Genomic DNA, 13,461 nt, shown 5'->3' on the forward strand with positions numbered 1-13,461 from the left:
CCTCTGTGCGAGTCCTAAGACGTGTTGAATGCTGTGCTAACATCGTATTCGTCGTTCCAGATGCCGAAGGAAGCTACCAAGGCCACTAGGGTGAGTATATGCGCTTCCAGCTTCCTCCTCTTGTTCTCTCGGCTGTCTGTACCACTCCTGGGTACAAAAATAGTCTCGTTTGCATGCCCAAGGCTCTCTGCGGCCTCTGCGGTTGTAGTTCAACATCGATTACGACCACTTCCCCCTGGATTCGCCGATAAGCGCGGGTGGTGTTGAAGTCGAACTCTATGCATCCAGGCTCGAACTCACGGCCATCAGCTGCGTAGTCGCATGAAGTGGGGATCGCAGGGCTTGACGTGCTCTGCGTTGGTCCTCAATATCCGTGTTCCAGCTTCTTTCGTCGTTAGATCCGACTATATGCGCATCATGCTGACGCGCCCCTACTCTAGCGCAAGGCCGCCGACAAGGAGAAGGCGCCCCGCAAAACCAAGAAGGACAAGAATGCGCCAAAGAGGGCATTGTCGGCGTACATGTTCTTCAGCCAGGACTGGCGAGAGCGTGTCAAAGCAGAGAACCCTGATGCGAGCTTCGGTATGACGCTTATGGCATTGAAGTTTGCACAAGTTGACTGGCGTGCTTTACAGGCGAGCTTGGCAAGCTGCTAGGCACCAAGTGGAAGGAGCTGGACGAGGAAGAGAAGAAGGTGGGTGAAGTGGTGAAGTTTCGTTTGCCGGTACTAATCTCTTTGTATAGCCTTACATCGAACAGGCGGAGCGAGACAAGGCCCGGGCAGAGCGGGAAAAGAAAGATTACGATGTACGTTTGTTTCATGTATGCATAATCGTCTTAACTGAACTTAGGCCTCCGCAGAATAAGAAAGTGGACAGTGGCAGCGGCGATGGCGATGAAGACGACGACGAGTAATCTACTTACTCTCTCCGCGCTACCTCTAGACCGTCGTCCCCTTCGTCTCAGAGACTGTACTCTTCTTGACCGCTCCTCTGCCCCGGGATAATTCATAAGCTGTACCAGCCGCCACGTTGGACCTTTTTCTCTCTCCTTTTCTCTGTGTGTAGGTCCGTCGTCGTCTCCCCTCGTCATCTGCGCTGTCTGTCACCCCTCAAGTATTAGTACTTCCGGTGCTTCCTGGGGGCTGTCAGCTCTCTGGGAGCATGTCCTGTAATACTAGACGGCGATCACGACTCCCTAATATTTATTTTTCTCAAATTGGCGCAAGCTGCAAGCAGTGTCATGGGTTTCCAAGGTGTGCTGCGGAGGGACGTGGGTTGGTGCATCTCGGTTTCGAACCTGTGCGTTGTCGTCATGATCATGCGCAGACGCCCAAGCGCGCGCTGCGGTGCTGGTTGCTGGCTCTTGCCCTCTTCCACCTCGCTTTGTCTTCCCTCGCGCATACACCCTCCTGCCTCGTTTGCTACCATCGCCTATACGTATATAGCTCAGATTGCTGGCATTAGACTCTCGTTGAGATCCACATAATCTTAGCCCTCCCTACAATCGCGTACCAGCTCACCGCACCCCACTACGCGTAGATAGCATGGCAGACACCCCTACCGAAGTTGGCGAGGTGCGTGCTTAACTCTCAGCGGGCGACTGCGGGTACTGACGGTATCATCTGCATCATGTCTCGCTCCGAACGATGACTGTCGGTGTCCTAAGGCTGTCCCTGCTGCCCAGAAGAGTAGCTGGGCATCTTTCTTGAAGTCGTAGGTGCCCTGCGTTCACTCACAATTTGGCTTGTCATGCTCACCGTTACCTGCCCTCGTGTTCTCCCAGGATCGGATCCGTGTCTGGCGATCTCTCATCGCTCACGGCACCACCGTTCATTCTCTCGCCCATTTCACTCACCGAGTTCCCAGGTGTGCCTACTATTCTATATATGCACGTCACAGGGAATCTGACGGTCAATGAATGTGAAACAGCATACTGGTGTGAGCGCCCAGAGCTCTTCGCTGCAATTGCCGAAGCGCAGACTGACGAGGATCGATCGATTGCCGTCCTGAGATGGTTCATCGTGAGTACTATGTGTAGAGCAGCGGCAGAATGAGTGACGCCTTGTAGAGCACATTGAAGGGCCAGTACACATCGCGTAATGAGAAGCTCGGGTCAGAGAAGAAGTATGTCCAAGGTTTATTAATTGCCGAAATTGGCCCGCTGACCTCGTGTTGTGTGATGCCAGGCCTCTGAATCCTGTCCTCGGAGAGTGAGTGGACTCAGACGTTTCGCTTTGCCTCAGCAGCAGATAGATACGATTTTAGGCTTTTTTACGGCTACTGGCCTGATATCGATGGCCGCGGGAGGACGAATCTGGTCGTGGAGCAGGTCTCCCACCACCCGCCTATCACGGCGTACTATATCGACAACACAAGCAAGGGCCTTGCGCTCCAGGGCCATAGTGCGCAGAAGACGAGCTTCTCTGGTACGTGATTGCCTGAGACATTCGATTAGCTGGATTGACATCGCGGTACATATGCGTAGGCGGAAGCATCATCGTGAAACAAATTGGTCATGCCATCCTGACTGTCGACATCCCTGGTGGCGGCAAGGAGGAGTTCTTGATCACCTTGCCTCGCCTTCGCATCGACGGTCTTTGGTACGGCTCACCTTACATCGAGCTTACGGAATCTTCGTACATCCAGAGCTCCACCGGCTGGCTGTCCGCTGTAAATTTTACCTTTTTTTTCTCCGTTTATCTGTTCCCACTAACAACACATATACTGTAGATTGAATATAAGGGCAAGGGGTACTTTGGTGGCAAGTCACATCAGTACAAGGCGGTACTGACGCCGCCGGGGTCGAATAACGCCCATCGTACCTTCGAAGGCCTCTGGCACACGACGAGCAAGGACCTCAAGACGGGTGGGATATTCCATGATGTCCAGGGCCCCAAGGAGGAGGTCACAGTTGCGCTGATTGACGATATGGACGACTGGGAAAGCCGCAAGCTCTGGCGATACGTTGCGAAGGGCATCCGCGAGGGTGACTTCGAGACGGCCAGCCGGGAGAAGAGCAAGATTGAGGTAGGCTTCATGTTCTCATCCCGATTATGCTTGGGGCGTTGATATTGAGTCGGTCTAGAACGAGCAGAGGCAAAGGAGGAAAGACGAGCTTGCAGCCGGTATCACATGGCCACTCAAGCACTTTGAACACATCGAATCAGACCCTGTCTGTATGTAATCCTGTCATACCTTCATTCGTCTTCTTGTACTGAAGTTCCACATCCAGATGAACGCCTTGGCCGGCTTTTCAGGGCTAATCCGTCTATGGAAGATGCATATGTCTACAAAGGCAACGGCCCCTACGACCAGCCTGATGCACCCACGGCGTGAGGACGCATCTAAACAAGAGCTTATAGAATTGGATCTGCACTAATTGATTAATCTCATGTACTGTACTTTGATGAGAGGTGTATAACTGATCTGGTATGAGTTTTGAGTGTGTTGACCGCAGCGGTCGACATACATACTGTCGTTATGAGGTCATGGGAATGCATTATTCGATGCGTACAGACAGCTGGCAAACCGTAACGCGTAATCACTGATCGGGCGTGATCACAATCGCTGAAAGCCCCAGGATCATTGATATTTTGTGTGCAGAATTTGAACACCACTGAAAGTGTAACGTATGCGAGACGAACGCTAGTTTTCGGGGTCTAGGTAATCGGACGTCCATTTAGACGCCCATTGGCTATCTCAGCGCTTGATTAGATAGCCTCGTTCTCGGGCTCAACAGCCTCAGCATCCAGTCTGTCAGTCTCTCTAAGTCTGTACTCAACTTCTAAAGATCCAAGCTCATTAAAATAAGGGTAAAATAAAGGGCTCAGCCGGGAATTGAACCCGGGGCCTCCTGCACCTTTAGACTCCAAGTAAATCTGGGGTTCAATACCCGAAGCAGGAATCATACTACTAGACCACTGAGCCACACTGCTCATGCCGTCTCTAACATTGTCGTCGTAATGAGTACTAACTAACCGAAATTTATCTGCTAGCCATATAATCGGATAGCTCAATCGCGGTAAGTACAATGTACACCGCGACTCCACTAAGTGCAGCGTACATGCGGCATCTCTAAACATGGCTCACCGTGGTTTTGCCACTAGACTCCCGACAAGGCCTCGTCTTTAAATCAAGGTCCCGGCGAGTGCATGGAATCATTATCTGTTCGTTTCGACATGCTACAGAGAAGGCCGCTGGCAGAACGGTGCCAGCATACCATGAACACAATAATTTCATGTCATCTCGAGCTTATGCAGAAGCTAAAACGACTCCTGAGGATCTTCGCTCATGCGCGAGAGAACATCGTAGTGCCCGGGTCTATTCCATTGCCGGCTAAGCCGTGAACGCGCAGTTCTCATCTAATGACGCACCTGTAGAGAAGCGTCACTGCCTCAAGCTCTTCACCTTCACCGTTATCAAAGCTGACGAAATTAATGGGGCTTGTGTCCGGATCCGCCGTTGGGCCTTTACCGTGCTCATGCCCATCAAGGTACGCAACGCGAACGTTCACTTTGAGCGCAGTCGTCAGAGCGGTGATCTGGACGTGGTCTACGACGCATATAGGTGATCTGTGGGAGGGTCCGACTCTGTTTGCAAGACACAATTCTCACCGGCTTCCTTGCCCATGCACTCGACGAAGTGGTTACAGAAATCCGCGGGGTTCATGGGTTCATCAGCGTAGGGTTCATCGGGATTGTATAGATACGGTGCGTAGCTGAAAGGATCGACCTTGATCTGCGCGGATGTCACGTAGCGCATATATATCATGATCGAGTTCGAGACTGTAGAAGCGATCAGCCGAGTTCCTTGTATGATTGCAGAAGCTCACTAGGTGTGTCGTTAAACGCGTCCAGCAGCCCGCGCTGAGTGAGTTTCGGCACATCGGGTCGGGCATTGATGATGCGCTTGATCGTGTGTACCAGAGTTTCGTAAAAATCTTCGTACACCAATGCCTCATAGCCGACGTTCTGCAGAAGCTGTACACTGCGCCCGAGTACCGTAAGCGTGTCTTGAACGAGAGTCTCCCGGAAAGGCTCTGGAGCCTTGAGTAGGCGTTCGATGTATGCGAATGCGAAAGCTACCAGCCAGTGTCAAAAGGGCATGCACAGGTGTAACACGGGATGCGTACCGCGATAAAAACAGTCACCTGCCGTCCAAGACATTATGCATTAACAATCAGCGATTCGCTTCGAAGATGTGATTTGAGAAGAAGGCTACCGTCTCCACGCGTTCGACGTACGCCCAGATACCCTTGCTGGACCAGCCGACTGATCTGCTTCACGAATGTCTGATTACCTCGGATATACTCTTCCTGTAGGTCCGAAAGCTTGGTTAATAAACCTATCAATGGGATGTCCGGAGGCTGCTCGGCGTCCTGCATCGCAACCTGGTGAAATCCGGAAGCGAGGATGTCAGCGGATCTCAGCCTCTTGAAAGGCCGGAATTATACTTGGTTCATTTCAAACAACTCCGCCGATGGCAAAGTGGATAGTTCTGTCGAGATGGGTCAGGTAACTGGAGCAGTGGGCTTCCATATACCCGATATCTATACGTACCTGAACCTGGAGCTACGATGCTGTACCCTGGTAATCCTTAAAGACCGTTTGAACGAACTGCACATCAAGTCTCTTGATCCCATTACATGCCTACCTTCTTGTGGCGGCGCCGGTGTGGCTTTGTCATCGATGTCGGGCAAGTCTCCAGCTTTCATCTTCGCTGTGTTCAAAACTCCTGGAAGTACCTAGCCGTCAAAGATGCTGCTCGATAACTTACGAGGTGGTGGTGGTGATGGTGCAGAACTCTCCTTGTCCAGACTAGGGTAGCGTGACGTCTATGACCTTCTCTGGGAGACGTGTCTCACTCGATCAGATACAGTACGGGGCAAAACACAAGCTCCAGGGGAGATTTTGGCCGGCTGTTATTCTGCCGTGTGCTGCCTCGTAATCGTTTGTGCATGCTGCGCTATTAGTGATGATGTCTGAATACCAAACACAAGGAGGCACTATAGCCAAGTGGTTACGGCGGTTGATTCGAACTACAGTTCGTATATCACCTCCTCTTTGAGGGCGCAGGTTCGAATCCTGCTGGTGTCGGTGATTTTGTCATAGGCAATTTTTGATATTTTGCAAATTGTATCTAAAGTAAGGCTCCAACTGCTTAGTTTACATGTAAATTTTTTTGTAAACACACAGCAAACATTTATAAACAGTTTATAAACAGTAAACAAACAGTTTGCACAGGTATTTGTTTGATTGTGCCAGAATACTAATAAAACTGTGCAAGCCTATAGCTTGACACAAATACCTTCTGTGCTGGTTTGAGCCTGAAAAGAGGGGCACAAAAGCTGACACTAGAGTGGCACGACCGTGACGCATATTACAGCAATATCCTCGACAGGCCCAGCATAGCAGAGAGTTGCAGGCGCATGAAAAGTTCTGTTCAGCAGGGTAGCATTGCGAGGTAGCATAGTACCCGAGGGCAGACAGAGGTGTCTGCGGAGCCAGCTTTGTAGGAAGCATGTGAGATTGCTTCAGGAAGTTGGCGTGTCCCATCATCGCCATCAGGTAGTGGGCCAGTGACTGGTGCAAATCTCAGCTTGGTACTCTCAAGGTGGTACAATGTATACCCAAGTTAGGCTTTGAGAAGTGACCTAGAGAACTTAGTAAGCTGCTGCATGAGTGCAGACTTCGGTAGTTTGTCTTTTCCAGGGCCAATCATCACTTATCCCTTGCAGCATATATTGTCGTGATATGACGACTGGGCTGTGCAAGCGCAAACTGGCGAGGGCACATGGGCATAATTTAATACACACGATGGTTAGTCTGAGTGCGAAGGAAAAAAGCATGCTGTATAGGTAACTATCTAATACACACGGTGATTAGCTATACAGGCAGTGGTAAGCATACTGCATACTGCAAGAGTGATGAAGGGGAACTTACTCTGAGTGCGAAGAGAAAGAGCACACAGAGCGGGGATGTGAGAGGAGTCCTTATATACTAAAAGGAAGCAAATTGAAAGTCCGCTAGAAAGGGGAAGCCTGCCATAAAGAGGTCCGTGCATGGGAGCACTACATATGATTGTCCAATCACTATCTATGTATTAGTAGCGCCTAATCTAAGATGTCCACCTTAAGTCCATGCCGGGTGGAATGCCAAGCCAGAGCCACTAGGCGCTTCAACAGCATGCCACCTATGAGTAAGATTGAACTAGTCTTCCTCCCTCTTGAACAAAACCTGGGCTTGCGGCGTGCTGCACTGATAACACCACTTTCGCGGGCTGGCTTCAAGTTGTCTATAGTAGACTGGATGTGGTGGAGTAGTCAACACATACATAGTATTTCAATACCTGTGATACTTGCCTCTGGACTATGCTCAGCATGGGCATTATTGGCATGACTGCTATTGTATCTTTGGGGTGAGTCGCGACTATATGCGCGGCAGCCACAGTGCAGCTGGCGCTTGATGCAGCCGCTGTGCCTCGGGGGTCTGAAGAGGCTGCCCGAGGACAATGCACAGGTGGTGAGGCACACTCTTCAGCTCACCACAGGTCAAATATGTTAGCAAGACTGCAAATGTATAACACTAGGACCTTCTACAGTTGACAAGAAGAAACCATTTGTTTACTGTGTATAAACATTTACATTGAGTTTACAAGACTTTTTTACACACACAGAAACAGGAAATGTTTATACACAGTAAACAAACAAAATGGTTGGAGCCTTAATCTGGAGCATGTCCGGCCAATTACTGTCGGTCTCGTGACTTATACGATGGAGAATCATGATCTAATTATGCAGCCGTTTCAAACAAACATCATGTGACATGAGGTAAACACGTCTTGTTGGTCTCTACGCGGCACTATGGAGCTGAGATATACTACAATGTCAGCAAGGTTGCGGTTCAAACGAGAATCACTGTAGGCAAAATTAGAATATGCCTATGCCTCTGTCCACCCGCAATATCGGCCTGCACAATCGGTGTTACGCCCGGCGTAACCTGAGTATGGGACAAAAGGGAAGTACATGGCCATGGCACTTACGTATAGACTTTTATTGCACGAGCTGCTCCAAAACATGAGCCGCCGTAAAGCAGTAAATGATGAACACGGGTTAAAAACAGAAGATACAATGGGGCCTGATCGACGGCGATCTTTCTGAGGGGTTTTAGTCCTCGTCCAGGACTTCGCCTTCGCCTTCTCGAGCCTATACGACGACAACCTTTTAGTTTAACATTTTACCACCAATACTGGAACATACCTTCTCCATTAACCTACGTCTATTCTCTTTCGCCTTCCTCTGCACACGCACAAACTTGCCCAACGGTGTCTCCTCAGTCTTGACATTGTTTTCCCAGCGATGCACCTCATCCAGTTTTTCCGGCGCAAATGATACGCCCTTTCTGCGGTCCTCGACCCACTTCACACTCTCTTCCACACGATCCACCAGCGCTTTCACCGTTACCGCTTCCTTGCCCTTGCTCTTCCCCTTCTTGTCCTTGCCATTACCGGTGAACTTGTATGCAGCCTTGATGGCGTGGCGCAACGCAGCGAGGACCGGGACAGTGACTTCAGGGAACGCAACGCTCGCATGGACCGGAACGCTAGCCAAATACTCAGCAAGCACAGAGCACGCTTCATCAACGACGCCCTCGCCATATACGCGCGTCTTTAGGTATTGTTGTGGAGCGCGCAGCGTCGTCTCGAAGTCGAGCGGGCGCAGCGAGCCGCCTTTGTTGAACGAGCTTGTTAGCGGGGTTACGATCATCGGCAACAAAGTCGGTGCAAGTGGAATGTAGGTATGCGTATGCTGTGAAAGGTGGAGCAGGGAGCGCGAGAGTTGCAAATGGTAGGGGTAGGAGCGAGCATTAGGGATGAGTCTGATATGAGCTGAGCAAACATACACAGAGATATTTAATAGAGTACGTACTTCACAGCGCCTAACGATACCTGTACCAATGGATAAATCAATGGCCGCAATTCGCTCTCGCCACCACGTGCCGCCTCTGACTGACGGTCACACGCCCGCGCAAGAACGATTGCCCAGAAATCGACACAGTGTACATATTGCCAGTTGTACACCTGCTTATATGACTCCTTGCTCCTGGTCTTTATGCTATTGCGAAGGAGTATTGCAAGCTGACGAATGTAGCCGAACGCGCGCTGATACGCGGCTGCATGGTCAATCGTGTAGAGCTCAGAAGCCGAATTCTTCATCAGGTTAATCGACGGCAGAGAGTGTGCGCTGGTCTGTTTGCAGGCGCGAACGAGTGTGATGTAGGTATTCTGTTCACATATATGGGATGAGTAATCTCTGCGGATGTGAAAGAATGGAGACATACCTTCAGAGCCATATCCAGGAGCGACGTATCTGTCGATGAGGCAAGTTTCCGCACACATAGGAAGGCCGCAATCCGGACCTTGTCCTCTGAAGATGACCATAGGTCAAGACATGCCTAACCCGCGTAAGGATGCTTCACTAACTTTAGAGCAAGGAAGAATGTACCTTCAAGTAGACTTTGATGGCCTTGCGGCTGCTCGTCACGTATGGCACAAGCTTCGCCGTCTCAGAAAGAGCCATGACGAGGAGCTCGTTGTCCGTGAGCTGCGTCAAGAGTTGCATCACATTGTGAAAATACGACAGAATCAGCTTCTGCAGCGTTTTCCATTTGTGATTCTGCGTCGGGCTTTTGCTATGAAAATATATTATTGGTCAGAGGTTACAACGAATTAAAGAGAGGCGTACAATCTACCATCAGGGAGAGTCTTGTGTGGGCAGTGGTGGGTGAGCACAACTGGAGTGTATTTAAATGCAGTCGTGACAAGCTTGTTGTACACTGTCGAGTGGTTGATTGACCAGGCTACGACTTGGTCCTCTTCGTTCATGTGTACAGCAGACCTGAACGCGATGAGCAGCTTCCTCAGCGCACGTAATGACCGGTGCTAGAGTTGAACTCGTCATTCGATATCTCGTACAGCTTACGAATAGCCAAAACGAACCTCGAGTATTGCCTTTTGCCAGTTCTGCAAAATGTTCTTCGTGAGCTCAGGCACGCTCGCCATCTCCTCATCCTCGACTTCCTCCTCATATTCATCATCTCCGTCCTCATTAGCATCCATAGAATCCGGGTCGAACTCGAGCAACTCTTTGTCATTCTCCTGCAGATACGTGTAGAACTCGGGATCCTTCTCCGCAAGCTTGCTGAGTTCGTGTAAATGTGCGGCACCTTCGTCATCATCTACATATATGATAAGATATACAGGAGAACGAAAAGTGACACGAGGATGGCGCACCATCGAGGTCATCAACGGAAGCGAAAGACTGGTCGTCATCTATGCCTTCCGAGTCTTCGTCTTCACCTTCTGAGTCGCTGTCCTCCGCGGAGGGCATGTCCTGTGTAGTACACTTAGGCGCATAGTAACCAAACCCCGACAGCGTCATACCTCTTCTTCCTCGTCACCTTCCAAAAACCCGTCGCCGAGAACATTATCTACATTCATGCCCTTGAATCTACAAGCCATCACTCGTCAGCATTTCCGTTCTACCACTTCGCCATCATACAACCCACTTTCCGCTTGTCTCTTCAACTCCATGCTCCTGCTCTTCGTCCTCAGCGGGTACCAAGTCCTCGCGCTCCTTACCCTTCCTTCCCGCCTTGCGGCGCTCAGCCTTGCGCTTGAAATCCTGTACCTTACGGCGCTGCTGGATTGTCTTCTTGAGCTGTCCGGTGGCGGCAAACTTGCGCGTCGCTTTTGCTGCTTTCTTGCCCATCGTTTACAAAGCGAGCGCTGTACAACGAGCAAGAGAGCGGAAAGAAGGAAGATGAACTAGGCAGTCGTCCCGTACGAAGCGGGCGCGGAATTTTGGTAAAATCTCGGGGTGAGATCTCGATGCAATCACTTCCCACGCTCCGGCACGCCTTGATGCGCCAATATTTGGTGTTGTTAGGATCTCAAGCCTCCGTTTGCCTTTCTGGGGAAGCTGTACCGTGACATCTAGTCTTCGACGGAACCGTCTGTGTATGAGACCTTTCGCAGACAGTTATCGTTATTGGTCCCACACGTGAAGTGAGATTAGAAGTACGCTGGGTCTCGCGTCAAGGTCCAGGAGCAGCTTGTGAAGGAGATGTGTCCATAGACCAAACAGTAATCACAAAGCTAAAAGCGACCGCTACCAGGGCATTTGTAGCGTGAGATCGGCTATGCCTAAAGCTGCCGAGCTTGGTTCGAAAGGTTCTTATTCAGAGCGTGCGGAGAGGCAGTCCACATATGAATAGATGAAGATAATCGCACATCTCACGACATTCTTTCTGGAGCCCTTCGAGGGTGTGCGAGAAGTCTTGCATGGGAATACCTCTTCTCCCGCGAAGCTCGCCATCCGAAAGCCAAAAAAATTTGCGAGGTGAGACCTGGGAGATGCCGGGCAAAGGGGCAGACGTCAGAGGCCGGGCGGAGCCGTAGGATGTTGCAGGGACGTATTGATAAGTGGACAAAGCCGGGTTCGTGCTCCCAGCAGTTCATGCTGGCTTGTTTCGGATGTGGTCAGGATTGGCGTCCGGCAGCCGGAGATGATAGGGACATATAAATGTACAGCCCCACTCAGGCTGTGGGGTGTTATCGTGCACAATCGTGGACTGCTCGAGTGGTCAGCCAGTTGATCCTCATCGGGAAGGAGAATGGTTGACACGCACATGATTGGAGCGAAAGAACTACCATATGCCGAAGAATATCTTCCACCACGGTCTCGCAATGCCCTGTGCGCTCTTCTCGTAGCCCTCACCGAGGCGTGTGTAGTACTGTGGCATCGATGCCGGCTTCATGATCTTCTCCGAATGGGGATACTATGCGTGTTGTTAGCCCTCCCACGTCTTGTATGCTGCATGCGAACAAAGCAAGAGGCTTGCCTTGTGGGCGTACTCATTCTCAAGCAGAGCACGTGCAGCGCGAGTCGCCTGCGGTGTGAGCTGGGGGTGGTCAGCAAGGGCCTTGAGAAAAGTGCCGAGCTGGAGATGTGGCCGGAAAGGGTCCGATGGCCACTGCGACGCGATCCGGTGCAGCTGTTGCGAGAGTTTGGTGGAGGTCATGCTGGTTCGGACGTAAGACGCGTCTGTTTCCGAAAACGGCTGCGCTGCCACTGGCGCCCAAAATATGAACGGGATACGCTTTGCCGGCCGTAGGCCGTCTCGTGCGAGTGAGGATGTGAGTGCGCGACACATCCGTCAAGCTGTGGCAGGCTGTGTAGCCAAGTGAAATTGCAGGGTTCTACTTCGGCGAGGGTTGGATCTCGCCTGACGCGTGGTAGAATTCTGAAGCTTAGGTCGACATACATATGTAGCGCCAGACGGCCCCGACGTTCGCGGTTCGTCAATTTACGACTTGCGGTCCAGGCTGCCACGCTGGAAAGCGGCATATCTTCTTTGATATCCTCCGATATCAGATCCGGGTATGAAAATGCCCACAGCCACCGAGATACTGTCGTTCTGGCTCGATATCATCGCAGCAAACGAAGGCCGTGTGCGATGACCAACGAGATGAACATGGGTCAGGGAAGACTGACGGGGGCCGGCAGGACAGCCTTTTGAAGTAGTACTGAAAAAACTTAGATTGCTTCGGCAGGGATTCTCTGTTATTTGGAGCTGACATGGGGTTAAATTAACTGCCTTCGTGCACGAGCGATATTTACCTAATTGAGCCAGTAGGGCATCGCCCGCTTCCACTCGCCGACGCCCTTAGCTTGCACTTCCAGATTCATACAGTGAGATCATTATTATTTGTAACACATGGGCATAGCGAACATCTGCTCTTTGATAACAACCACGACAGGTTCAAATATTGGGTCTCCCAGACGGCATCCAAGGCACCCAATCTCTGAAATCTATTGCGGCGGCGGCGGCGCAGCAGGTGGAGGCTCCGAGTGTGAACCGCAGACGAGAAATTCCTGTTGAAGCGGTCTAACATTTTCTTGACCGCTGTGAAGTCTGGAAGAGGCATTATCGCTGCGCCTGACTGATGAATGTTGACCTTTGGCACGCGGCTTATACAAAACCGGCTGAAATTCGGGCCCTGGCTGTGGTAACGTTAGGCCCGTGTGTAAAATCGAAATAGCGGTCGCATTGTATGACTGGAATAAGCACACACAGGTGCCTGTGGGCTGTCACCATGCAGTATTATTTCAAGCCCAGCCCATTTTATGCCGCAGATTTGGCGCTTATGCCATCCGATTACATAAGCATAGCAGTCTCGCATCACGTCGACGTCTTGTCCATGGCCGATGATCGATGTCGACCGCTGCAAGGCGTGTGCGCGAAATGTGCGTGTGATCCCCCAGTTCCGCCTGTGCTGCTGCTCGACAGCGTAAGGACCAACCGGCTTAGGTATCCTCCGACCCTGCCTGCCTCCCCAATATTGTCTCCGTCCCGTGTACTCATCCTCTTCCTGCTCAGGCAAGTGTTGAACGCATTCT

At 51.1% G+C, this 13,461-nt stretch overlaps 6 protein-coding genes and 2 non-coding genes across 8 annotated transcripts; 3 read left to right on the plus strand and 5 right to left on the minus strand.

Annotated features, from left to right (window-relative positions):
• Positions 1 to 60: 60 nt before the first annotated feature.
• Positions 61 to 915, plus strand: PHACADRAFT_164552 (uncharacterized protein; the record flags this gene model as incomplete). Its single annotated transcript, XM_007398894.1, has 5 exons — positions 61 to 90; positions 441 to 582; positions 636 to 694; positions 745 to 807; positions 862 to 915. The coding sequence occupies 5 exons, from the start codon at positions 61 to 63 to the stop codon at positions 913 to 915; spliced, it is 348 nt and encodes a 115-aa protein (XP_007398956.1).
• Positions 916 to 1,412: 497 nt separating this feature from the next.
• Positions 1,413 to 3,436, plus strand: PHACADRAFT_261164 (uncharacterized protein). The gene is made up of 11 exons (XM_007398895.1): positions 1,413 to 1,576; positions 1,669 to 1,715; positions 1,786 to 1,868; positions 1,932 to 2,023; positions 2,071 to 2,126; positions 2,189 to 2,212; positions 2,268 to 2,428; positions 2,488 to 2,672; positions 2,733 to 3,029; positions 3,088 to 3,178; positions 3,235 to 3,436. The coding sequence occupies exons 1-11, from the start codon at positions 1,547 to 1,549 to the stop codon at positions 3,336 to 3,338; spliced, it is 1,170 nt and encodes a 389-aa protein (XP_007398957.1). The 5' UTR covers positions 1,413 to 1,546; the 3' UTR covers positions 3,339 to 3,436.
• A 388-nt stretch (positions 3,437 to 3,824) lies between these two features.
• On the minus strand, positions 3,825 to 3,929 carry PHACADRAFT_t123. Its single transcript has one exon. It is a non-coding gene; the product is annotated as a tRNA-Pro (tRNA).
• Positions 3,930 to 4,145: 216 nt separating this feature from the next.
• On the minus strand, positions 4,146 to 5,861 carry PHACADRAFT_261168 (uncharacterized protein). Its single transcript, XM_007398896.1, has 10 exons — positions 5,778 to 5,861; positions 5,655 to 5,720; positions 5,561 to 5,596; positions 5,455 to 5,498; positions 5,223 to 5,391; positions 5,134 to 5,151; positions 4,834 to 5,082; positions 4,616 to 4,786; positions 4,376 to 4,553; positions 4,146 to 4,322 (listed from the first exon to the last, which is right to left on the minus strand). Exons 2-10 carry the CDS (start codon positions 5,713 to 5,715, stop codon positions 4,265 to 4,267), a joined length of 984 nt encoding a protein of 327 aa, XP_007398958.1. The 5' UTR covers positions 5,716 to 5,720; positions 5,778 to 5,861; the 3' UTR covers positions 4,146 to 4,264.
• Positions 5,862 to 6,002: 141 nt separating this feature from the next.
• Positions 6,003 to 6,097, plus strand: PHACADRAFT_t117. Its single transcript has one exon. It is a non-coding gene; the product is annotated as a tRNA-Ser (tRNA).
• Positions 6,098 to 8,223: 2,126 nt separating this feature from the next.
• On the minus strand, positions 8,224 to 10,295 carry PHACADRAFT_100037 (uncharacterized protein; the record flags this gene model as incomplete). Its single annotated transcript, XM_007398897.1, has 6 exons — positions 8,224 to 8,878; positions 8,929 to 9,284; positions 9,341 to 9,454; positions 9,505 to 9,691; positions 9,745 to 9,941; positions 9,999 to 10,295. 6 exons carry the CDS (start codon positions 10,293 to 10,295, stop codon positions 8,224 to 8,226), a joined length of 1,806 nt encoding a protein of 601 aa, XP_007398959.1.
• A 259-nt stretch (positions 10,296 to 10,554) lies between these two features.
• Positions 10,555 to 11,658, minus strand: PHACADRAFT_261178 (uncharacterized protein; the record flags this gene model as incomplete). The annotated part of the gene is made up of 1 exon (XM_007398898.1): positions 10,555 to 11,658. The coding sequence occupies exon 1, from the start codon at positions 10,768 to 10,770 to the stop codon at positions 10,555 to 10,557; it is 216 nt and encodes a 71-aa protein (XP_007398960.1). The 5' UTR covers positions 10,771 to 11,658.
• A 49-nt stretch (positions 11,659 to 11,707) lies between these two features.
• PHACADRAFT_164559 (uncharacterized protein) lies at positions 11,708 to 12,082 on the minus strand (the record flags this gene model as incomplete). Its single annotated transcript, XM_007398899.1, has 2 exons — positions 11,708 to 11,839; positions 11,903 to 12,082. The coding sequence occupies 2 exons, from the start codon at positions 12,080 to 12,082 to the stop codon at positions 11,708 to 11,710; spliced, it is 312 nt and encodes a 103-aa protein (XP_007398961.1).
• Positions 12,083 to 13,461: the final 1,379 nt, after the last annotated feature.

This window comes from Phanerochaete carnosa, assembly GCF_000300595.1.
Source record: "Phanerochaete carnosa HHB-10118-sp unplaced genomic scaffold PHACAscaffold_8, whole genome shotgun sequence".
NCBI classification, from domain to species: Eukaryota; Fungi; Basidiomycota; class Agaricomycetes; order Polyporales; family Phanerochaetaceae; genus Phanerochaete; species Phanerochaete carnosa.